Below are 24,267 nucleotides of genomic sequence, written 5' to 3'. Positions count from 1 at the left end.
TCCATGTGCCAGCCATGCTGCCAGCACCACTCCTGACCAAGGCTGCTGCCCCCTCTCCTTCCCCCAGAGTGTGGGGTTGGACATTTTGGGGTTCCTACATCCCCTTTTTCAGGCCCAAGGAGCACCCAAGCACTAGCAAATTTTGCTTGGAAGCATTTACAAAGTGACCCCTGTCTACTTTGGCAAGTCTGGCACTTCAGTGTTGGAGCCTCATCTGAGATTTGCATCGGCTGCTTTCATAGCAATGTTTCTCTCTTACTTGTGTTGTTTACATACAGTAAGGAAAAAAAAAAATTCAATTGCACGACCAAAGCTCCTTAAGTCCAAGTTCAAAGCCCCTGCAGAGATATTCCTTGTGTCCCTGGTTTAGAACTGGCTGGAAAGGGGCATTTACACATTTGTATCTGGTTTACAAGACCTGCTCACAAAGTGACTTCTACTCATATAGTGCTTAATACCTTTTCATTAAAATATATAGAAAAGCTCTTAATACAGGACCAAAGCACTTCTATGATTATTTCTTGTATTAGTAGTTTCACCATTATTTTGCAAAGTGCAGACAGGCCAACCCTAAAAGACAGTTTTAAAAAGATATTTTCTACAAATTACAGATTTTATCAGCTTTGTAGAAGCAATGACTAAATAATTCTGGAGTTAAATAAAACTTCAAAGTCTTTCTTATACATCCTAACAATGTTTTATAACAGAGAAGCAGAAACAATTTTATGGGCTCTTATATAAAAGTCTCTTGTCACTGGAAAACAGTTTTACTTCAAGGCATGGGTTAACAGGGCAACCACCACAACTCTGAAACAACTCCCACCTTTGACTCCAATTTGCTTTAGGGAGGCTATGCTCCTGTATAGGGATTTTCTGTAATTAAATAATAGTACCAAATTCTTCTAAAACCCCTAATTTCTTCCCTGGAACTCTGCCATCTTCACTGAGCACAGAGTCAGACTCTACAGGAAAAATAAAGATTGAGGCACCCCTTGTGCAGCCATCCTTAAGAAATGAGAGCTCTGTACCATGCAGTGCTTTTATCTACTGCTCAGTTTAGTCAGAATGTTTCTAGAAATGTTTCTTTATGTTTCTAAAAAAGACTTAGGCCCTTGCTATGGATAATTGTCCAGTAAGATAAGAAAAGATTTTCAGGTTTAGGAGACAAAACAATCTAAGTGAATCTTTTACACTCCAGACCCTTTGCAGCTTCCTTCAGAAGCTTTTACTAACACAGACCCAACCATCAAGGACAGCTTCTGGTAATTCTAACCATGTTTAAAACTTCATTCCTTTCCCAGGAGCTATTTGACATTAGATTAGGAAAAAACAAATTTATTCACTGTCTCTCAAATGACTACTTCCCATCATCCTTTGGGCATATATATTTTGAAGCAAATCTAAGGCCAAACACCAAAAATAGATAGATAACAAGCACATCAAAAGGATTAAATATATCTTCAAAACAACCTGGAGAGCAAGTGTAATGGGACACCTTGAGGATATCTTGGAGCAAATTAGGTCAAGTTCAAAACTTATTTTAAAAAAAAGCCAAACCATACAAAGATAAATTAAGGGGATTGGGATGCCAAACAGCTGCAGGCACAGCATTAGAGTTTGTTTTTTTAAACTGATCTCCACAAATCTATTCTGCCATTACTTTTATGTAAGCAGTCCAAGCTCTATAGTTTCTGTCAGAAATGAGTAGGATCCAAATGAGGGAAAATCAGGCTTGGGCAGAATTTTTCTTAATAACAAAGACCTTGTGAATTACTGATCTTTTCTATTTCCACTCTAAAGCAGTTCACAGAACATCTCATTTGGAATTGTTCCACTTTAATGGCCCCAAACTTCAATTCATTGTCTTGGCATTCAAACCCTTGGTGCATATGATATAAAGCAGAAACCTCTGGTAAATGAAACTTAAATAGATAGAGACAGTTTAAAGACTTTTTATTTCCATGAGCCATTATATCAAAATGCAAACACATGTACATGCAGCAGCTTTGACCAATTTTACTCTGTCAGCAGAACTTAACACAGCTACAGGAGGTGTCTTGCAACAACCACATCTCAACTCATTCACAAGAGAAAGAGCAATTTGGTAATGAGATCATCCATCATCTCAGATGCACTAAACTGAAAGTGAAGGAAACCTGGACCAGACTGGAGATGAACTACAAGCCAAAATCAATACACTTCCCAATTTCACTAAATGGTTGGGAATATGACTCATCGACAGGAAACCAAATAGATAAGACACAGAAATATTTTAACTTGCCTCTTTCTAAGGGAGATTGTAGCTGTGGTAATTTATAGGTTAACAAGCAAAGGGGTGCTTAGTATTCAGCTGAACAAATAAAATGTTTTTTCACTACTGGTTTGCTGGGAGGTCACACAATAACAAAGGCTCTGATGGTCCCAAGCTCTGTTAAGGAAATACTAATTCAAGGCAGCTGTTCTCTCACAGTAAGTATTAGCTCAGTCGTATAACCATTTCCTTTGGGTAGATTTCAGTTGTAAAATAGTTAAGCAGATATTTGATAATAAGGCAAATAACATCAGGTACCTGCAGAAAGTGCTGCAGTGCCACTGAATGGCTGCAGGAGCAGCCACAGGGCTGACTGCCCTTCACCCCAGACCAGTGGGCAACCTGCAGCTTTAGCCTTTCTGCCACACATGAAACTCCTCTCTGCTTTCTGTCATAAGTGAAAATGGCTCTGCTGTACCAGAAATCTATCGCATACACCTTCAGGCTTAGCTAAGCTAAGAAACTTCAGGAATCTATAGAAAAAAAGAGTATATGCTTCATAATCATGTTAAGATGGTGGTTATAAATATCACAGAGTGTTTCTCGGTTTTACTTGGTTTGTTTTCTTTTTTTTTTAAGAGTAAAGCCAAGCAGTCTACAGAGCTCCAGAACTTTGTGAGGAGCTGATCTTCAATAATCACAAATGCAAAATAAACATATTTTAAAAATAAAAATTAGGATAATTCTGTGCTACTTTTAGGTAGAGTTGAAAAATATTCACATCAAAGTGGACTTTGAAGGAAAATGTATACACTGCTGTTAGAGCTGCCAGTTTGCTGAGTGTAAAGGATTTTTTTTGCTGGTAATGATAAAGCAATTCAGATAAAGCATCACTCAGTTATTCTGTCCTCAGAAGTGAATATTTATGATCATATGTACTGAGCATTCAGAGAGTGTATGTATGCGTTTAAGTAAACAAATGAGCAGATATCTCTCATGAACACCTTGTAGTATTTGGACACTTGTCCCAACACCAATCCCAACCCACCTATTTGTATAGTTAAATGGAAAACTGAATATTCCAGATGTCTGGAAAAACATTCTTGGTTTTCCTGATGAAATCAAGAACATTCAATAAAAAGACACATACGAGAGTGTGAAGCCACCTATGGGCTAGGAAGCAGGAAGTGTAATGTTATCCTGTGTAGCAAAGGAAAACAAAGAAACATGAGGCATCCAAATTAAATATCAGGGAAAACCAAGGGAGGCAGAACTTGACTGCCTATGCCAGGATGAAATGTGAAAGAAAGGCAATGTAATAATACTAAGTGGTCTAAACAAGTCCTGGGATCTAGAGACCATTGACAGATTTTTTTAAATCACCAGAAGATGTTAAAGATTCCTGCAAGACAACAGATGTATAACAATAAATAAAAAGGTGAAACTACCATAATGTCATACTTAGGCCTCATAGCTCAGCTTCCTTTGCTTTGGGCCTGTTTTGCACCTCAGATTAAATCTGGGTCACAAATCAAATAATTATATTCCCAGAACACTTGGAGTCTGAGGCCGTTTCTCCAGCTGAGAAGCTACATGGTCAGTTTTGCACAGAATTTCCATAACTAAAACCAAAAACATGGGAGAGCAGAGCCCGCTCTTATTTGCAAAGGGCCATCCTGTAACCTGTCAGCAAATCAAGTACTATTAAGTAAAGGGTGATTTAGACTGCCCACCTAAAGGTTTGTCCCTTGGCAGACCCTGGCCTAGCAGTGTGAATGTATGTAATGGCTGAAAACCCCCTCGAGCCCCTCATGTGTGGTCAAAACTCTCACCTGCTTGACCTCAGCCTGGAGGTGCCGGAGCTGCAGGCACTGCTCCAACCTCTTGTGAGTTTGGTCAGCATTCAGCTCCAGCTCATGCTGCTTCTCGTGAAGGAATTCCAGCAGTTCTTGAACCTGGGTTGCAAGATCAATGTCTTTTTCACAGATCAGCTCAATGCCTGTAACATGCAGAGAGAGAGAGAGAGAGAGAGAGATTATTGCACAACATTGAAATTTCAATGTTGCATAACTGCAAACTTCAAAATTTTTTGCCATTTAACACTTTGATTTGCAAGTGTCTGAGTAATTCTTTCTCACTTAACTTTCTCATATGTAATATTTGGCTTTCACAGCTCCCTTATCTTCATCACTACATTTTTCTGCAAAGTGGTGTTTCTCTGGTGGTCATTGCTCATCTGACTCATCAGCATCTGGCCAGTCAGACTGACTTAAGCACAGTCTTGCTCAAAAACTTGCATGGACATCAAATTTTAAAAAAGACAGAAAAATCCTCAGTTTTTTAGGCTAATTAATTAACTTATACTTTAGAAATGCATGTTAAAAAAAGAAGAAAAAAGCTAGAAGAAAAAAGAGATAAGGAAGAAAATACAAAAGTCAAAGAGATCTACAGTAGTGCAGGGAGCTCCATAGAGAAAAACTTTTTCTATCTGGATGCTTGTAGAGGATCAGCAACAATGAATTAGTTTAAATGAGACTTTATTTCATTCAGAGTTATTCCACAGACTGACTTTTGTCCAATCCTCACACAGCAGACAGAAAGGGTGTCTTAGTACCACATCTCCCACCCTTGCATCCTATGTGAACTTCCTAACCTCTCAAAGGCCTGGTCTGATTTCATGGCCCTGAATTGATCAGGAGATTGAAATAGAGACTTTCTGAGGCCCTTCCTACCTCCTGAATGTTTTTTCTGACATTGTGAGCCTTGTGTGCAGTGTTTACATGAAATACAGTGCAGAGCTTCACACCTTCCTTCTGGGTGCCACTGATGTGATTGGGATGCTGGGTTCGCCACCAGTGCAACTGGAAGGTTTGGCCTGGAGGAAATATGATATCATCCCATGTTACTGCAGTCCCTGGGATTGCAAACTAATAAAGACCCTTCCCTTATGAAGGTCTACTGGAATTTTGCCATTGGCCTCAAAGCAGGAAGGATAAGGAACCTCACATAAAAATATTATGATTGCAGTAATGCTGAGAAAACACAGTACTTTCCTCCAAAGCCATTTGATTCAGCAGAATATTACAGCATTAATAAAGAAATGTGTTAATTAGAAGTTGCTGAAAAAAAGTCTTGGGCATATTTTGAAAATCATTTAGAAAGTTGTCTTTACCTCCCTCTTTATCCTCCTCAGAGACTCATGACTTTCATTCAGCAGTATCTACACAGTGCAGCACACAAAATAAATACGACCTTATTACTAACCCTATCCCTTTTCCTGGTTTCTGGTTTTATCAGAAAAAGCACATGGGAATGCAAATGATTGGCTTATTCCCTTTCCCAGCCAAAACAAAACAGTTCCTTCATTACCAAATAAAGTGGAATGGCCCCTGGCTTCCCATTTAAAACTGGAAATTTAATATATGTTTCTATTCTTGGGAGTGAAGTTCTTTTCAATTGCCAGACACCAGGCATTGTTGCTGCAATTAGCCTGCATATGGTTCTGTACCCTGAGGACATGATGGCTTTTTGTATGCTTGACTTCACCACACCTATTGGATATTAAATGCACAGCTTTGCCTCCCGCACACTCAGCTGGTGCAGCTCTGATGGCGCTAACTCATCAGCAGCAACCAGGGAACTGCCTGGGATGCTATCCAAGGGCAGTGTGTGCTCCCCATGATGAATGATCTGCCCTTTCCTGCTTGTCATATGTCACGCAGATTTATTCTGCGGTGCCAGCACATGCGGTGAGAGCGCTTTTTCTTCGCAAGTATTGGTTGGCAAAACAGAGAGCCTTGTTTCCCGAATAATTTCATACATATTATCTTTACATTGTGTTTTGACAGCTAGAAAAGCACAGCTGACTTTCTGATAAAATGAACTTGGTTGCCATTTTCTTCTTCTGCCTCAAACAGTGCAGCAGATGTCAAGTGAGTGATATTGAATTGAAAATGTTTTTAAAAAATCCTACAGGAAAGAGTACTGAGCCACACTAACTGGCATCCTACAAAACATACATTAGTGACACCTGAACTGCTTGCAATGTGAGATAGAATTCATTCTAGGGAAGGGGTATTGCTTTTTAACCTGTATAAAACTGTTCTGAAACAGCTTTAAATCTGCTTTATGCTGAAATATTAAGAGCCTGTGATAGCAGAGTTTATATTCTCTTCTTAGCAATATAAACTACAGTTATAATTAACCATAAAGGACATCACAAAGCTAATGAAATGGATTTCTGCTTCCCTTTTAAGCAATGCAACACTTGGAAAAGAGATGAACAATGTTAGCTTGATGACCAGGAAGCAAAAGGACTTTGAAATCTTACACATATCATCAGGCAGGTACTGAATAAATATCCTCAACTTCTGCTCTACAGCGTATTTTAGGTTTGACTTAAAAGCAATTTGTCTAAGATAATAAAAGGAGCTCTGTAAACCATTACAAACCCCCAGCTAGGGACTCATTATGACAATGATATTGACAATGCGAATGGACTTTATTAATCAAATAAATTTGCACAATCAATTAACCAGTGATTAGAGTGTAACTGCTTTTAATGCCTAACATCAGACTAACTAAGGTGCATATGCTAATAAATTACCTGAGCATGTCATCACCACAGCTTGGGCCCAAGTGCTGAATTACTCCTGAATAATTATCCTAAACTTTCTGTGGGAAATGGACTTCTGAGAAGTGTCCAGGTTGTCACTTTTGGAAACACCAGGCTCCTTCAATGTATTGAGTTAGGCATCCAGAAAAATCAATAACTATTTCTGAGAGTATTTACCCACATATTTAGCTTTGCTATCAGCAGTAGAGCTAAAATCAAACAGGAAAAATAGCAGATAGGTTCCTTGAAACAAAAAAGGCTGGCTCATTAGAAACTCCAGTCTTGTTGAGAATATTACTATTATATTCTCTACATACAAATATGTTTCCTGATTGACACAGATTTTAGAGACTATCTGCAAGTACTGCAAAAATTTCAGGAAATGCAACCTGACTTCCAGATCTTACATATTCCCTAACAAAACCAAACATTTCTTTAAAAATAATTATTCTGATGGAGAAAACAGTCTAATCCAGGCTCACTTGCACATGCCGGAGCCCTGGAAGGAATCACAGGAACATAGCCCTGAGCTGGATGGAACTTTGGAAATACTGGGCTTGCAGAGAAGGCTGATTGTGTGGATGCCCTCAATATCCACAGAGTCTGACCTGGTGCATCACAGAACCCCTGGATTTATTGTAACAACATAAGAATGTTCACAGGGATTGCCAGACACTCTGCAGCCTACTAAGGGTCAGTGCTTCAAGTCTGCATCAGACATGCAAAAATCATGGCTGAATGTCCAAAACCTTCTTTTTCTACTTCAAGAGTTCCAAGTGAAAAAGACATCATAAATGGCAGCACATGGATGTAATTTTATCTGACAGACTTGCTGGCTTAAAAACCTCCAAGACAAACGAGAGAGTGATCAAAACCAAGTCAGTCTTCTGTGTGGCATGTTGAAAAGAATAAAGCTCAAAGAGAGTTATAGGGAAGGGAAGAAACTTGGTCAATTAAGGGTGGCTGGTTAGGTAGAATGGCTCTGGAAAATCACATTTTTTTCTGGCTCTATCTTCTGTGGCTACAGCTGACTTTTGATTGCAGCAGTGGTGACAGTGTACAATAGGAAGCGGCAATAGCAGCTGATTTCCCAGAACCTTTGCAAGTTTTCAGCTCTGGCAGGTAAGAACAGTCATCCCCTACCCTATACCCTGAATAGCTATGATAAAGGATTCAGCAAGAGGGAGTAAAATTCAATCACTTTTTTATTAAGGATAACTGTTCTTTCTGAAGTAAGAAGCAGTAGGCTCCCAAGTACTACCTTTCTCCCTTATTTTTCCATTCTCCCAGCATTTAGCATTCCATGTATACTAGACATGGCCATTACCTTTGATTTACTGCAGTTACTCTACATCCCCATAGGACTTCTGCTTCCCTGCTTTTGAGAGCAGTGGATTTTTATTAGGTGGGCTTCATAGAAAGTGGCCTCAGAGAATCTTACAAAAACATTTTACAAGTCAATTCATTGGGTTGCTAACCTTTTGTCAGCAATCCAAAAGAAGTTGTTTCTAACTTCTTGACAAACACAGAACTTATTTTTTATTTTCTAAAACTCAGCCACTGAGGCTTCTGATTGTGCTCTGTTCTGCATCATATTCTTACCTCCCATGATTCCTTCAGAATGAAAAACACAAACAGCCAAAAGAGCACAAATATCTTAACCAATGTCTTAGGAGGAGTTTAACTCAGAAATCAGGGAGGCTGAAGCACAGGGCCAGGCATCGTGTGGGCAGATCTCAGAGAGGCTCACAGAATGCACCAGATTATCTAGTTCACAACATCCTCTTGAAGCAGTCCTCAAGCCTCTGTTGAGTGCAGCCTGCCAAATCAGGCTGGATACTGCCAGATTGTTCTGAAGGTAGGTGCCTAGAGGTAAAATGTTTGCCAAAGAATAATACCATAAAATCCTTTTTATTTCAAGCGAGGGAAAGAACAGGAACTGCTCTTGCTTTGCAATCTTTCCAAACATTGTAGAAGGTTAAGGCACTACATAAGTAACATTCACTTCTGGGCTTTATGCAGTGATTAATCTGAATTATGATACTCCTTTTCCAGATGCAAAATCCAAGGAAAAAAAAATTTTGACTCTTAGGATGTATTAGAAATTCTCTTATGCTGAGAAGCAGAGCAAAATCAGACAGACTTCCTACCAAAATGAATATAAATTTCCATTTAAGAGCACATCTCAAAGGGCATTTTTACACCTAAGTTGCTACCTTTAAATGCACTCTGTAAAGGAGGATTCCAGTATGGTTTATCACATTCCCCTTTTGCATAAAACAATTCCAAGCAGAACTGGCTGGAAACAAGAGTTCCATTTCATTACTGGTTTCAAGGCTCTCATATTTGGATTCTTTCCCAGAGGACTCTAGGATAACTAGATTCTTTCTCCCCTTACTCTCCCTCTCTTTCCCTTGGGCATGTGTGCACCCTGAAATGGGGAACAGGGAAAAGGTACTTGAGTTTGCAGAGAATGAAGCCAGCCCATCTGGTCAGTTTGACTCTCACTAAAGTCAATTTGCAGTAAGATTAACAAGCTTAGGAGTCTAGAACCACTAGACTGCATCCAGACCTGAGGTCTGACTGCCCAGCTCACAGATCTTTAGCTCTTGACTGCAGTGCTTGTTTCTGAGCTGGAGCAAGGACAAGGAGCTTGTCTTGCCCTCCCCTCTCTGTCCAATTTGGAGTCATTCACACATTCCATCCTGCAGCTGTGAAACTTTCTGAATGAAACTTGAAACTCAGCTTCACTTCCTCAATGAGTTTCAATCTCAAAGAAACAGCAGGTTTTTAAATAAAATCCTGAATCAAAATTCTCAAAACCTGTGGAACAGTTCAGAGAGTGGAGAGACAGGTATTGCTTATGTTAAAAGCTTATTTGATATGTAATGTGGTATTTTGGCTTGCTATGTGTTTTGGGGGTTGGGTTTTTTCTTTTCTTTTAGTTTTTTTTTTTTTTCATGTAAAATAGAGATCAAATTGTTTTCACCTGAAGCCTGGACCTCCATGATGTACTGGTGCAAGTCTTGCCCTTGCTGGATGACTTCAAAGGTCATGTTGTTCATGGCCAGTTTCCGCTCAGTGTGACGCTGCAATCGCTGCTCAGCCAGAGTGAGATCCTCAGTGTTGAAATCATTCATTTGCCTCAGCAGATCTTCATTCCAAGCATCCAGCTCTGCTGTAACCTTCATGGGCAGAAAACACACTCAGGATCAATGAAATAGCTTACTCTCAAACAATGTTTGGATCAGAAAATACTTTGCATTTTTACTCTGATCCAGAAACCTTCAAATTCCAGATCCTGCTCACTTAATGGTGACACTTCACATTTTTCTTAGGTGAGGATCCATGAAAAGATTATCAGTTCAAGAAAAACTGTCACCTACCTTTCCCTTACATATCCCAAATGACGCTGGAAGAGAATACCCACTATATTCTCATTGATGGTAGAACAAATGCTTCTGAATTCATTCAAATTAAATGAAAAAATAATGCTTCCAGAATTACAAAACACCCTGCAACCACACAATCCCAAAATAGACTGAATTTTTCTAAAACATTAATTTTGCAACACATTATATGTTACATATCACAGATGTAATGCACAACACAGAAACATCACACTCAAGGTTTTGATGAATCATTTACAGATTCACAAATGAAACCTGGCTGTAACCAAAGACCTGACTGGGAACTCCTGGGAACATGCAAAATCTTGTTTGCTTTCTCTGCTTCCTAATTGTGACACACAGGCTGATGATTTTAGCAGTCCGTTTATTGTATCTTCTGCATTTTACATCTTTCTCCACAGAAGCCAGCTGGTATCAAAGTCCTCCAGTTTTGCCTGTGCAATTAAAGCAAGATCTAGTGCCCACCTAAGCAGCCCAGTCTCACCTCAACTCAAGTTCTGCTGCTGCAGACAGAAAAGAAAGAATGTGCTAGTGACAATGAATGAGGGAGGGGGGACAAGGGAAATGGCAATTAACTTGTACAGTGCAGAATACAAGTCTTAGAAGGATTGAAAATTATTAAATAAATGACTTAATTCTGATTAATAGGTCAATTCCTCAGCTAAATAGCTAAATTCAGGAGAGCTAAAAGTAGATCTCTACATTCCCACTTGTACACATTATGATGCAGTGAAAATTCTCTGCTTCTCACTAAAAGTGCTCTTCAGGGCCTGTGAGCAGTGAGATGTTTAACTTCCTAAGGAACCAAGATTCAGAATTTCCCATTCAGCTTTCCTTACCAGAAAACATACATAATATGCAGCACAGGCTTAGGAAGAGGACCCAAAAGGACCAGTTCTCAGCCCTTCTCACATTAGAATGGACAAAAGCACAGAGTTTTGCACTAGAAGGAAAAAGTGCATGTTTTAGGCTCTTTTTTGAGAGAAGCAGAAAAGCAGACTTACTCAGTGAAGAACCTGGGATGCATCTGCGGAAGAGAAGGCAGAGCGTGGATATCCTGAGGGGTTTCTATTTTTCTTCAGCTTGTTCCTTTGCCCATTCCACTCAATTACCTTTAAATAATAGCTATCTCTCCACTGTCTTTGCCCCCATTCCTGATTCCAGCAGCCTCTGATTCATTCACATATCACAGCAGGAGTCCCTGGACTGTGGAGACTTATTGGCAGACTTAACAGTTAGGGAAAAATGTCCAAAGTTGATGGTGGAAAAGAGCTTTACCAGATACATTTACATTTAGGGGTAGATGCTAAGCTAACAGTAATCAGAACTGAGGTGATCTTGACCTCCTCTCAAGCTACAAACAACAGAATTAATTCAGAGTGAGCACAGGTTCCTGCAGCCATGACAGTAACACAAAGTTCAATGTAAATGTTCAGGTGTTAAATGTAAACGTTCAGTGTTAATGTTGAGTTCCTTTCTGCTCTTTCTAGGGAAAAGCACGTGACATAAGTGAATTAGAACTTTCTCTTGGTAACTTCTCCACTTGGCTGCAGAAGGGACACTGACTACTATTGCTTTTATTGCTTGTGGACAATGGAGCTAAAAGGGGTTTTGCTCCATTACCCACACTCCCCAGATCCAGCTAAGGAGGAAAGGATGGTACAGGCAGTGGGGATGCAAGCTGATAAACAATGCAGGATGCAAGGCCAGTCCATGGGGCTCCATGTCACATTCTCAGGGCCAGGAACAGAGGCTAAGCCTGCGCCTGAGCAGCTCTGGACACATCCAGCAGTGACAAAGCTGTGAGAGTGAGTGCCAGCTCTGCCAGGCCAAGAGCACAGCCACCAGGGGAGGGAAGGAGCCTTTGAGTGAGGGCTGGTGAAGGAGTGACCCTCATCCCCTGTGCTGGGTCAGGGGAAGAGAGGAAGGAATCAGGCACAGCAAGAGGTGGAACAACACCAAATTTCTCAGGCTAAGTGGGTACAGGAAGGCTGGGTACATTGCTCTGAGTAACAAACAGATGGCTAGCAGGGATTCTAAAGCACACCAAGGCAAGAAGCAATAGCAGGGCTGTGATAACAACCCAGGTTTCCTGAATCCCAATCTGGTGCCCTATTCCAGAGACCATGCTGCTTTGCATATCTCATTAGGACATTTCCTTTTCTCTCTGTACAGACAATGTCTCAAAATCCCAGCATTTTCTGTACTTCAAACAGGACCATTTGGAAATAGTGCCAGAGTCTGAATTTACTGGTTTGTACTGGAAAATGATTTCTTTTTCTTGAGGAAGATGTAATTAGGCAGCTTTGTTAACTACAGACATATACTTTTCAAATCTAAAAAATTGATGCTTTCACAGATGAGTCAGGCCTTGATATTTCTGATAAAACTTGGACTGCATTAAACAGAAATGTCCTATCCCCTAAGCTGCAGCAAGATCCAATTGCACTGGGCCTCTGTCAGGAATTCTCTCATAAATGAGGGTCACTTGGCCATGAGCTTGTTTTATTCCCTTTTGACAAAGAAGAATTACTGATTAATTTACCCTGTTCATGTGTTTAGGTGGGAAGAACTGACAGTACTTCTTATTTTATTCACTTTATTTACCAGTGTTAGTGATTCTAAATAGACCTCAGCACCACCCACATGCAGTGAGAGAAGGGAAGCCCTGCTGCAATAGAAGACTGGGGCTCTGCTCTGTTCTGCTGTAGCTTGAGAAAGCAATTTTACCAAAGCAGAAGGGTCCTGAGAGCAGCAGGAGCAGGAGTGCAAGGTCTAGACTAGCATAGGAGCAGCCTTATCTCCTGGTTCCCAGAGGATAAAAAAGCTGCATGTGACTCACTGTCAGACACACTTAGCAACTCCTTGGAAGGGGCCACCCTCCTTTTCTGTGGGTCATATGAGGTCAGTGGCCAAGAAACACCTCCTTATTACTAAAGGGAAGGTCAAACAACCCAGGAGTACTGATGGGAGAAAACCACAACAAAGTATTGATTCCAATGAGCCTAGCAAGCACATTTTGTGATGTTTCACCTGAAACAGATGCTCCTGATGCCATGAGAATGGCAGGAGAAGCAGCACTGGCAGCTTCTAGAAGCCACTCTAGTATGAAGTGAGATATCTGAGATATCCCTATCAGAGAAAGGGTGGAGCATGTGATTAAATGCTGGGTTTGTGTGAGCTCCATGAGACTGTCCCAGAGCAGTTGTGGATACACAGCCATGGCAGCCAGGTCTGTGTTCGTGCAGACACAGTGACCACAGTCTAGACCACAAAGCTCTTAGGCAGGAATCCTCCTAAAGCAGCAACTTAATATATCCAAATTCCCACTCCTGCTGCATTTGCTGCCTCCTGGATTTGTCATGTTGCAACATCAGCAGGAAACATGAGCAAATGGAGAGGGACACGTTCTTCAGTCCTGGAGAATAATGACAGCTGCAGAGAAGAGTACACAGGTGAAAAGCAGCAGCAGTAATAATGACAACAGGAGCAGCCCAGGCACCTCATGTCTACATTGCAGCTTGAATTATGCCAAGGAGCCTGCCAGAGCTGGACCAGCTGCTGCACAGGCAATTGTACATCTCCAACAATTTCTTATCTAAATCCTTAAGTATGTATTTTTTTATAGTTCTGATGATGAGATTTTCTACAAAAGGATGCTTGAATGCTGCTTGTTTGGCCTTAATTCAGTGTTCAACATCTAAAGTCATGTTTAATGGCAAGCAGAAAATTTTGTTTGCCAGTAGAAGGAAGTGGAGAGGAGAAGTGAGGAATCAAGTGAAAGAAGATAAATGCTATGTGGAGAATGAATCACAGAGATGCTGATATTCTGAAGTATGGGCTGAGGAAGGGCATATGAGGAGGAGGGAAGAAAGTTCTATCCTGGGAGCACAAGCTATCAACACAAAGTGAGTGGGCTTGAGAGGGATCTGAAAAAGAGTAAAGATGCCTGGGAAGAATAAGCAAATGTAGGAGGCAGGTTGGAACAAAAATGATGGTGCAAGTAGGAAGAGAAGCAAAGGTGAGGAGAGTGGGTAGAGCATGGGGATGAGCCAGGAGAGGAAGAACAGTCACACAGGCACAGAGCAGATCTGCATTGAAAAGACAAGATCTACCTCATTCCAAGAGAAAAAAGGTGACAGCCATACAGCTGGGATTAACAGTGGTGATGGATGGGATGAAAGGTAGGATTTGATCAAGGAAGGACAAAAAAAATTCCACATCCTGGATGCAGAGGGAATGTCTGTGAGTGCACAAAGTGAGGAATTATAATAGAGTAGGTAAGACCAGATCTCTAAGGCACTCACCAGAGATGGTGCAACAGGAATGCCAAGGGTAAGAACATTCAGAGCAGGCTGAAGGAGCAGAGGCCTGGATGTGACAGTGTAAGTGGGTCTAGGAACAGACTGAGATGGGAAAGGGTAAATGGAACTGTCATTTCTACAGATCATATCAGCAGAAAGTTTGCTGTTCCTCTTTCTCAGGCCCTGGCTTTGACTGAAGCTGTGCAAAATGACAACACTGTCACCCCAGTTTTTTGACAACAGACAGAGATGCCACACTGGCTTAGTGGGGACCTGAGCCACTGAAGTGTGAAAGGACTGTCACAGTGATGATTCTGCTCCAGTGCTTTTGACTCCCTTGAATCGAAAAAATATCTGGAGCAACAATGGGATTCAGTTCCAAAACACAGAGTGCCCAGAACAGCTTAGAGCATTCCTTCCCTTAAAATGAAGGGACATGCAGTTGGAAAACTCAGTTTAGGTGGAAAAGAGAAACAAAAATCCACTAAGCAAGAAACATTACAGGATCCCATCTTATGAACAGAAAAGGTGGAAATTTCTTTCAAATCTATCTCAAAAGCTCTGTAACACTTATTTCTAATAAAGAAGTTCACATCTGAGTGTCAGCTCTTAGTCAGTGAGGGGGCCACAAAACATCTTGTACCTTCATGCAGGCAGCTAATGCTCTTGAAAGGTACAGCTAGTATTATAAACCTGGAATAGGATGCTCAAATGAGTTGTAAATAACAGTGAAATGAGCTGCTGTGAAAGCTGGCTCCTGTTTCCTCCTAACAACTCATGCTCAGGGATTGTTGTGAACAGCCAGAAGAGGCAGCAAGAGAAATCAAGGCTGAAAAATGTAATTAGCAGGTGAAATGGAGCCAAAGAAATTGAATGGGGGAAAATTAGATATCCAGCAGGTGAAGGTTTTAGTGATCATGGTTTTTTTGAAATATAACAAACAGCTTAGAAGATCCAATTTATACTGTACAGTGGGAACCCCCTTAATCCCTCTCAGGACTGTCCTGGTGTAAAAATCACATCACTCTAAGACTACAGAAAACAGGTTCTGTCTGGCATCTCACATTGTAGGAAAAGAAACAATACATGCAAGGGAAGGAGCTGGACACCTCCACTTTCCTAGGAAAGGAAGAAGTGTCACAGCATATGTCACAGTTGAGACAGCCATGACACACAGAGTATCAGCACACAGTTTCAGAAGGCTTTAAACATTCACCCTTACCACACCAGAAGGCCACAGGCATCTGCCCTCCTTGGTCTTTAGCCCAACCTTTTATACCCCCAAGTTCATGCATTGCACCTGTGTGCCCTCTGCTCCCTTTGGTGGTTGCTCAGTTCCCCTGGGCACTCCCTGGCTCATTGCTGTCAATGCTGCTCACCTGCTGCTCACAGCTGAGCCCATTGGGGATGAGGCTTGGCCATCCTGCTCCCAATGACCACAAACTGTGCTCCTACAGGTATGGAAGGGTTTTTTTGAGGTAACCAACAAATGTTGCTGCACATGTATTGGCTGAGATCATTCCTGTTCTCATTTTACAGAGGCCTACAGGTGAACTTGGTAATCTCTCTACAAAAGCTTAAAGGGAAAAATATGCAGAAAGACTCTGCATGGCAGTAATTTTTTAGGGGTTGCCACTCAGTGCATTATACCATTTGGTTCATATACATTTACTCATTTACAGCATTTTGCTGTAAATTTGCATTCACTCAAATAACGGTTAATAAGCCTTTAAATTACTATTTCTGAAGCAAGGGACAAAGCATAGTTGACAGATCTTCCTGAGGATATAACTCAGGAGCACACCTGTGCTTTGTATGTAAAATGCACTCAGTGTGGTGCCAGCACAGCTGCTGAGGTCTGCCAGCCCTCACCCCTCCAGCTCTGCTCCTGATTCCCTCACAGCAGATCAGCTCCCACATTCACATTCCAGGAAACCTCCCAAGTTACCTGGCTGGCTGCACAAACTCAATCAGTCTGTATCATATAGAAAGACCAACCATATAATCCCAAGGATCCCATGTTGTTTTGAAATGTGCAGTGGCTTGGTAAAGGAATCAAACCTATCAGGCGTCAGAGTTAGACACATTTCCTAAATAAAGGATTGGCTGTCATTTTGTGTGCTAAAGCTTAGGGCAGAACAGCTCTCACAGGGACAGCCAGGGTCTCTCATGTTTCTGTTATGTCTCTTTTCAGGTGTTGCCATAGCTTGGATTTCATAACTTACCCCGAGAACCCAGAGTGTAAATATCAGTCAATATAATGAGATTAAGGCAAGAAAGAACAGGCAGCACATGCTATGGGGCTGTGTGTTTGTACCCAAATTCATATCTGCCAAACCTGCCATGACTCCAGGGCAATACAAAAGCTGCCTGTGAGGCTTAAAAGTCCTAAATGAACACAGCTGGTCTGCCCTGCCAAACAAATAGGCAGGTGGCTTCTCTTAAAGGAAAATATTTTTCCTGAAGAAAAAATGTAACAATAGTTGACAGATTTCACTGAAGTACAAGATCAATAATGCCTAAATAGATGGAAATAAGTGTTTATTGTACAGTAATCATTAATCCTAAAGTTTGTCTGAACTCCAAACCTCTGTCAAGATGCAAAGATTATAGAAAAGCTCAAAAACCAGGAGGGCTACAAAACAGATGGGCACAGTGTAAGTTTAGGAAGGAGAGCCAGAGGAATGGGTTATGTGTTCAATGGCACGTATTTCAATATTTGTGGAGAACAGTCAAAGCAGGGTTGGTTCCAAAGAACAAAAGACACTTCCTAAGCAAAACAGCAAATCACTCATTTGCCATTTGTTAATTTTTAAAAATCCTAATACTTTGTTTGCGTTATTAATTAGAAAGGAGAGAGAGAAAGAGATAGAGAGAAGCAGGGAAAATTAACAGAGTTGGAAATGTTCAGTATCAAAACTGGATGGAAAGAGACAACATGAGATGTTTTCTGAGGCTGGGCTCTAACTTGCAGCTTCCCTTAAGCTGTTGGAAGCAGATGGGCTCCCACAGCTGCATCCCTCCAGTTTCCACTAGAGAGATGCAAAGGGTCCTCATGTCAAGGGATTCCCTGGAGCACAAGAACCAACAGACCCAAGAACACACACCTGAGGGGGGAAATGGGAAACTGGGCACTTGACAAGGCAGAAATGGCAATGAAGAGAAAGATGTTCAAGTATGGGAGGAGGACTCAGGTTTTGCAGGCAGTTTGTGTGAGAGCAGGAAGGATTAACACAGCTGCAGCAGGTACAGGTCTTTCACTAAGGATGTGTTCAATATGGCACTGCTCTTTGGACAGATGGAAGGGGGCTTATCTAGACTAGAAAAGGAGAAATTAATTTGACAATCAATCATACTGGTACACATTATTTCACAATTCTTAATCTATACAGGATCTAGGTTATTATGGAAAATTAAAACCTAAATACATTTCCAGTCATAGCTCAAGCTACTTGTCTTTAGTAGAAAAAATAATTTCCTTTTTCAAACATCACCATCTTTTTTCCTCAATAGCTTGGAATAGTCAACCATCAGAAACATTACATGCTTTTAAATTATGGTGATGAAAAAATCTTTTTGTTTCTCAACAATGGCATGAGATAATTGTGTTAACTCTTGTAACAGTTTCCTACTGAACTGGAATCTTCATTATACAGCTGAGGCAACTGACTGCAATCTACTTTCTAAGCACCATTACTGTGTCAATTTGAGCCAATTCAGCTGTTTGAAATGCATAGCATACATGTGTTATTGAACAGTTTATTTCAAACTGCCTTTGTTTTATTATCCATCAAACTGCCTTTCTTGTTTAAGCACTAACTGTAGTTAGAGAATTTAAGATACTGACCTGGGTATATTTTTCACTGTGTTTTCAGTAAAAATTATCAAAATTATTCTAAAATAAAAAATATTTTTCTGAGAGAGGGAGTTTTCTAAATAAAATCATCTGCCCACAGACTCTCTATGAAACATGCTTTCAGATTTCCCTGTAATATTAATCTTTCAGAGGGAACTCAGATGTTTATATGATAAAATATTAGCAAATCTACAGTGATTTTCTTTAAAATCCTTTCTTGCTAATCTGATTTTAGAAGATTCTGAAGCACATTTCCAATTTTAAGTATCTTAATGTATCACAGCCACTCCATTCTGTGAACATGCAGAAGATCCATGCAGAAACAAATCAAAAGTATCCACAAAGCATTTCCATATTGGAATCCCATGTGAGGGGAATAATGTAAGTCACATCCTCTCCTGATGCCTTGGTAACCCCATCAGTAAAGTAATGCCTGGTAGTGACACTCTTTGACTGAAAGACTATTAGCAAAGAAAAAAAAATTGAGAACAGTGATTTGTTTAAATTTTGAAAAAATACTTTTACTTAAATTAGAACAATTACAGGTTCAGACTTGAATCTGCAGTGAAACAGGCTGAGACCTTAATGAGTAACTCACATGGGTTCACCACATGCTGTCTACAAACACATTTGGGTGCTCCAGAGGCACAAATTGGTTGTCTCTTTCTTCTTTTTTGAAAACACAGATGCCATTTATGGGTATGTTCCAGTACAGCATTCACACCCATTTACATCTTTGAAGTAAAACTCTCAATTATTCAGCATCTGCCATGCCACACCAACATGTATAAAAAGTATCTTTTATTTAAATATAGGAAATAACATACTCTGCTGAAAGAGTATGTTATCTCCTATATTTAAATGAAGTAGATACTTTTATAGATTTATACACAAATACAAGGAATGCTGCCTCTCAACATCAAGGAGGCTGCACATCACTGGAAAGTAAACGAAACTATTCTAATTTACATAGTTAACAAGCACTGTGGGACAGACTGCAGTGAAATACCTCACTGTGCAGTCACAGCAGAGAAGCTCAGATACTCCTCACTGATTCCTATGTCTGCCATTCAGCAATAGAACAGGACACCTTTTAGGAAACTGGACACCTGCTGCCTGCCTTTTATCCCACTGTAATTTATCATGTCATGTCTTAAACACAAAATGTAACACAGCATTCTAAACCTCTCAGCAGTTGCCAGCACCCACCTTGAGACTACCTACAGATTTACAAAAAATAAATAAGTAATGAATAAACCTACAGATTTACAAGCAATACCTCCAGGAATGTATCATCCTCAAACACTTACAGGTGCTCCCTGAACTGAACAAGCACCAGGGGGATACAGCAGGAGGAACACACCCCACAAAGGACACCAGCACTGGCATCAGTCTCACAGACTCTGTACACAAGTTAATACCCATATTGTTCCCTTTTCAGCTCCTATCAGAACTACAGAAAGTAATTACTGAGATTTGCTGGAATATCTTTAAAATTTCTCACACCATGATTACCCCAATATTTTGATGAATTTTCCATCCAGTGCTTTTGATTCCAGAACAGAAGTACAAAACAGAACTGAAAGAGCTTTTTTTGCATGAGGACATAAAAACATCCCTTTAATTTTCAAAGGGACTTTTTTTTTTCCTTTTTAAATAAATCCACTGCAGTGTCTAAAAAGTGCACCTTTTAAATACCTTTTCATTTAATGCATAACATGTTTTTTTCACTCCGTGGCCTAGAGACAGGCATGTATCTGTTTGTATCTGAAGAGACAAACCTCACTAATAAGTGATACAGAACTTCCAAATCCCTGAGTGACTCATGTCAACAGAGTTAGAACAAGCATCTCATGAAGCTTCTCTGCAAAGCAGGCAGATTCCCAGCATAGTCAGGGAGGCACCCATGCAGCTATTCCAGTGCATTCTGGCACTTTATCCTAAAGCATGCTTTAGGTCCAACAGCCTGAATTAAAGCACACTTGTAACTCTCTCCCCCTCACTGGACAGCTGAGCAGAATCCAACAGCCCAAGATGTCTCCTCACAGGGTATGTTCACATGTTCTCTCTCCCCCACAGCTCCCCCCAGCCAGGTCCTGCAGCCAGCTCTTACCTCAATGGTGTACTGCTCAAAAATGCGGAGCTGAAGGAAAATGTCTAGCTTGATCTTCCTCTCATGGAACAGCTCTTCCATCTGTACCTGGGCCTCGTCGAGCTGCTGAAGGACGGACTCGATGTGGCTGATGGAGCTGTTGTGGGGGGTCTTGTTGTTGGAAACAGCAGAGTCCCTGTGGCAAGGCAGAGGGCAGGGTTAGAGCTGGGCTTTGAGGCAGGCAGAAGAGCAAGAACTCCACATCTGTGATTCTGTGTGCTGCTGAGGAGCAAAGCCAAGCACAGGGGGCTGAGGGAAGGTGTGTGCAACAATCATCCCCTCTGCTCCCTGAAATCCTGCAGCTCCTCACAAAGTTTGAGCTTGGCACAAAGTTTGAGCAGGGGGATCATCCTTTCTTGTGTGGTGGACACTGTGACCTTACACACTTTGGGAGGAGATGCACATCAGTCTCAAGGGCTCTCTGGAGGAGACAGGCTGGCAATCACCTTTAATGCTGCAGGGTCACCTGCTCCTGCCTATACTTACATCAACAGAGATGTTATTCAGCCTCCTGGACCTTTACAAGTTAATTTTCTGCATTTGCCCTATTATTTACAGACAAATTGAATCAGAATTATGAGTGTTTTAGACCAATGGCTAGTGATGTCCTGGTATCCTCTGGATAACGTAGTACAGCAGTGGATACAGAATACAGTGCAAAAAAACCCCCAATACACCTTTCAGAAACAGCAAGAGAGATCCTGACTTGTCTTTTCACTGGGGGAAGGGAAAGGAGATGTGAATGTGACAGGGCAGATACTCCTCCAGTTACATTTTCCATTTACAGGCAGCAGATGGGAGCAAACCCTTTACTTGTGGGCCAGGACCAAGAGGGAATTTGCTGTTCTTGAAAGCTTAGCATGGGCACAGGAAAGCCCTGATGGTTCCTTTTCTATTTGTGCTTTCATGGATAATAATAGGGTCACCTATAGTCTGCTATGTCTTCAGCAATTTTTTTTCCAGTGACTGTTTTACAGATAAATACCATTTGCAGACATAAAGAACTGAAATTTATCCTCAAACATTCCACACAAGGTCCCTCAACGTTCCGAAGGGCCAGAAAGGAAACTCTGAAGCCAAAATTTAATCTTGGCTTTGACACATTGGCTAAAACAAGATTTAGATGTAAGTTCTACTGATTTCCCTTGCTTATATGGGAATATTACACTGATATTTTTCTCTCTAGGTGTTATGGTTTCTGCCCGACTCTGTCTGTCTGTTTTCACATACATGGTGATCACAGGGTCTCTGCCTCCACATTAGAGCTGCACAGAGGAAGGAGGAATTAAAATAACTAGAGATTTTCAAACTACAGCTTAATCTGAGGCTGCATCCAGTCAAGTTCTGTTTCCCTCAGCCAGCACCTGTCTTCTATAAAAGGACATGAAATAAGTCTTCACTCAGATGCAGGATTATTACTATTCATATATTATCTAAATTACTCAATGAATTATTCAAGACCGGTGTTGAATAATCTCTCAGGGGATCTAGAGACACATTTAGTTTTAGAAATTCTTTTTCATTAAACATTTCACTCTTCAAATCAAGCCACACTTGCATTTCAGTGACTGATGCAATACAACAGTTTAAGAGTTGTACTCTGGTGGGTTTTTAAAGTCTCCTTGGATAAGGCATTGACAACCCCTAGCTAGTCTGGTCTGAGAAAGATCTCTACAGAAAAAACATTTCTGAGTTTGCATGCTTCTGTCACAATTTTTCTTGTTCTGTCTGGTGATGAGAAACTCTGGGAAAGAATAAATATAAGACCTGTACTAATCTTTGAAAGGCTATGGATTAGAGTTTTAAAAGAAATTTCAAGTTGAAGTTTAATTCAAAGAAATTATTGGAAAAAGAACCCCAAAATAAACTCGGGGGAACAGAAAATTGGACTCAGTACATTGCTGCTGACTTTGTTTAAAATGAACACTGTGCTCCTAAAACCACTTTCAGTGCTTCCACTGGGAGAAAACTCAATGAGAAAAATCTATTATCTAAAGCTTATATGCTGGACTACTGCAAAAAAGCAAGATACCTAACTCTTCAATGGCTTTTTTTTTTTACATTCCTGCTTTTCACATCTCACTGGAGCAAGTCATTGTTTTGCCTTTCACAGATGACCAGAAATGTTGCCCCCAGCAGCACCCCTGGAATTGCAGTTCAAAAGGTTTGCTTTGTGTTGAGAACAACAACGACCTCAGTAAAGCACTAATAAGGAAGAGAGAGAAGTGTTTCCTATGTGAACCATGACATGCACAGAGTTTCTAGGCAGGCCTGTTTTGTTCCTGATAGGTTTGGCCTCCTGATGGAGTCACTGAGGTCCTGAAGGCCTCGTGTGAAGTGCAGTGCCAGGCATGGTATTTAGTTCAGGCAGCTGAGCTTTTCATTGCCTATCTGGAGGAAGCAGAGTGCTCTTACACAAATGATCTTCTCTCAACCAAAATCTGTTCTCTCAAAGATAAGAACAAGAAATGTAAAACTTTCCAAAGCTCCAGTAATTTTATTGCTTTTAACCTGTGTTATGACATGTTTGATAAGAGCAGTGTATTTCATTCTTTTCATTGTTGTAGCATTTGCAGTCTTCACCTATTCTTCACGGCAGGTACAAGGTGATCCACACTGAAATGCAATCCTGTGTTAAGGAAAGACTGCAGCAATTCTAGTTTTTCCTTTATCTGTGTATTCTTTACCATTGCCAGCAGTGATGAAAGCTGGTGAGAGTGGGCACACACAGAGGCAGCTTCACTGGGCTTTTTTTTCCACACTGTTCTGCTTTGAAAGACTCCAGGATCACATTACAAGCTTTGCAGTTAGTCAGAGTTCTCAAATCCAACACTTGAACCAGCTCATGTTGACAGCTCAGCACTGCAAACTTTTGTGTGCATTTAAATGTTTGGTATTAACTCCATCAGAACCAGGGGATCCATTTGCACAAATATGTTCACCTTGTTCCACCTTGCTCAGAGAACAAACTAGACCCCAAACCAAACTTTTCTTTGTTAAACACAGCTGCCACAAAACTTGGTACTTTGCAAACATTGGAGCATGACACTGATTTAAAAAAGTCTCAAAGCTGAGGCCACAGTCACTTTTCCAAGACTGAAGCTAAGAATTGACTATGTTCACATTAAGAAAAACTGGAAGTCCCACACACCACCTTGCAGTTCATCTCTTTCCCATGCTCCACTGACTTCTCAGCTCCAGGTATTACCCTGGCCACTCTGCACACTTCCCTTCTGACTCAGGCAGTACAGGCAAAAATCCTTCAGGCCGATCCCACAATCAGAACCAGGACTCCTTGAATGTCAACACTTTCTGCAACCCCAAAAAAACACTCCAACTCCACCTGATGGGCATGTACAGGGTCCCTTTCAGGCTCCACTCCATGGGTGTTCACACTGAAGTGATGCCATTCCAAGAGTTGGGAAGAATAGCAAAAAAAATTTGTAGCCCACAATTTAACTGCCATTTTTTGGATCTCATAGAAGTGCCCCAAACTTTGCAAACAATTTCTTTGCATAAAAGTACAATACCATGTAGACCTTTGACTGACCTGCTACAGCTGGCCATACATATTCTCAGCTAAAACCCCTTCCCCTCTGGCAGCTCACTTACCAAACCCAGCATGTTTTTATCCTACTGATCTCATCAGCAAAGATGAATAGAAGGATGGAATATCTAC

General features: G+C 40.9%; 1 protein-coding gene across 8 annotated transcripts in view; it reads right to left on the bottom strand.

The window, feature by feature from the left end:
• The window catches only part of KALRN (kalirin RhoGEF kinase), a 462,312-nt gene that overhangs the window by 155,778 nt on the left and 282,267 nt on the right, over positions 1–24,267 (bottom strand). For all 8 annotated transcript variants that reach the window (XM_058028572.1, XM_058028576.1, XM_058028573.1 and 5 more), the window contains exons 13-15: positions 20,550–20,724; positions 9,856–10,051; positions 4,084–4,250 (exon numbers count right to left, since the gene is read on the bottom strand). In XM_058028572.1, the coding sequence (XP_057884555.1) occupies positions 4,084–4,250; positions 9,856–10,051; positions 20,550–20,724 (538 nt within the window). The remainder of the gene's footprint in view (positions 1–4,083; positions 4,251–9,855; positions 10,052–20,549; positions 20,725–24,267) is intronic.

Source organism: Melospiza georgiana, chromosome 7 (assembly GCF_028018845.1).
Source record: "Melospiza georgiana isolate bMelGeo1 chromosome 7, bMelGeo1.pri, whole genome shotgun sequence".
Lineage (NCBI taxonomy): Eukaryota > Metazoa > Chordata > Aves > Passeriformes > Passerellidae > Melospiza > Melospiza georgiana.
The sequence above is the reverse complement of the archived record's forward strand: the minus strand, read 5'-3'. Positions and strand labels throughout refer to the sequence as shown.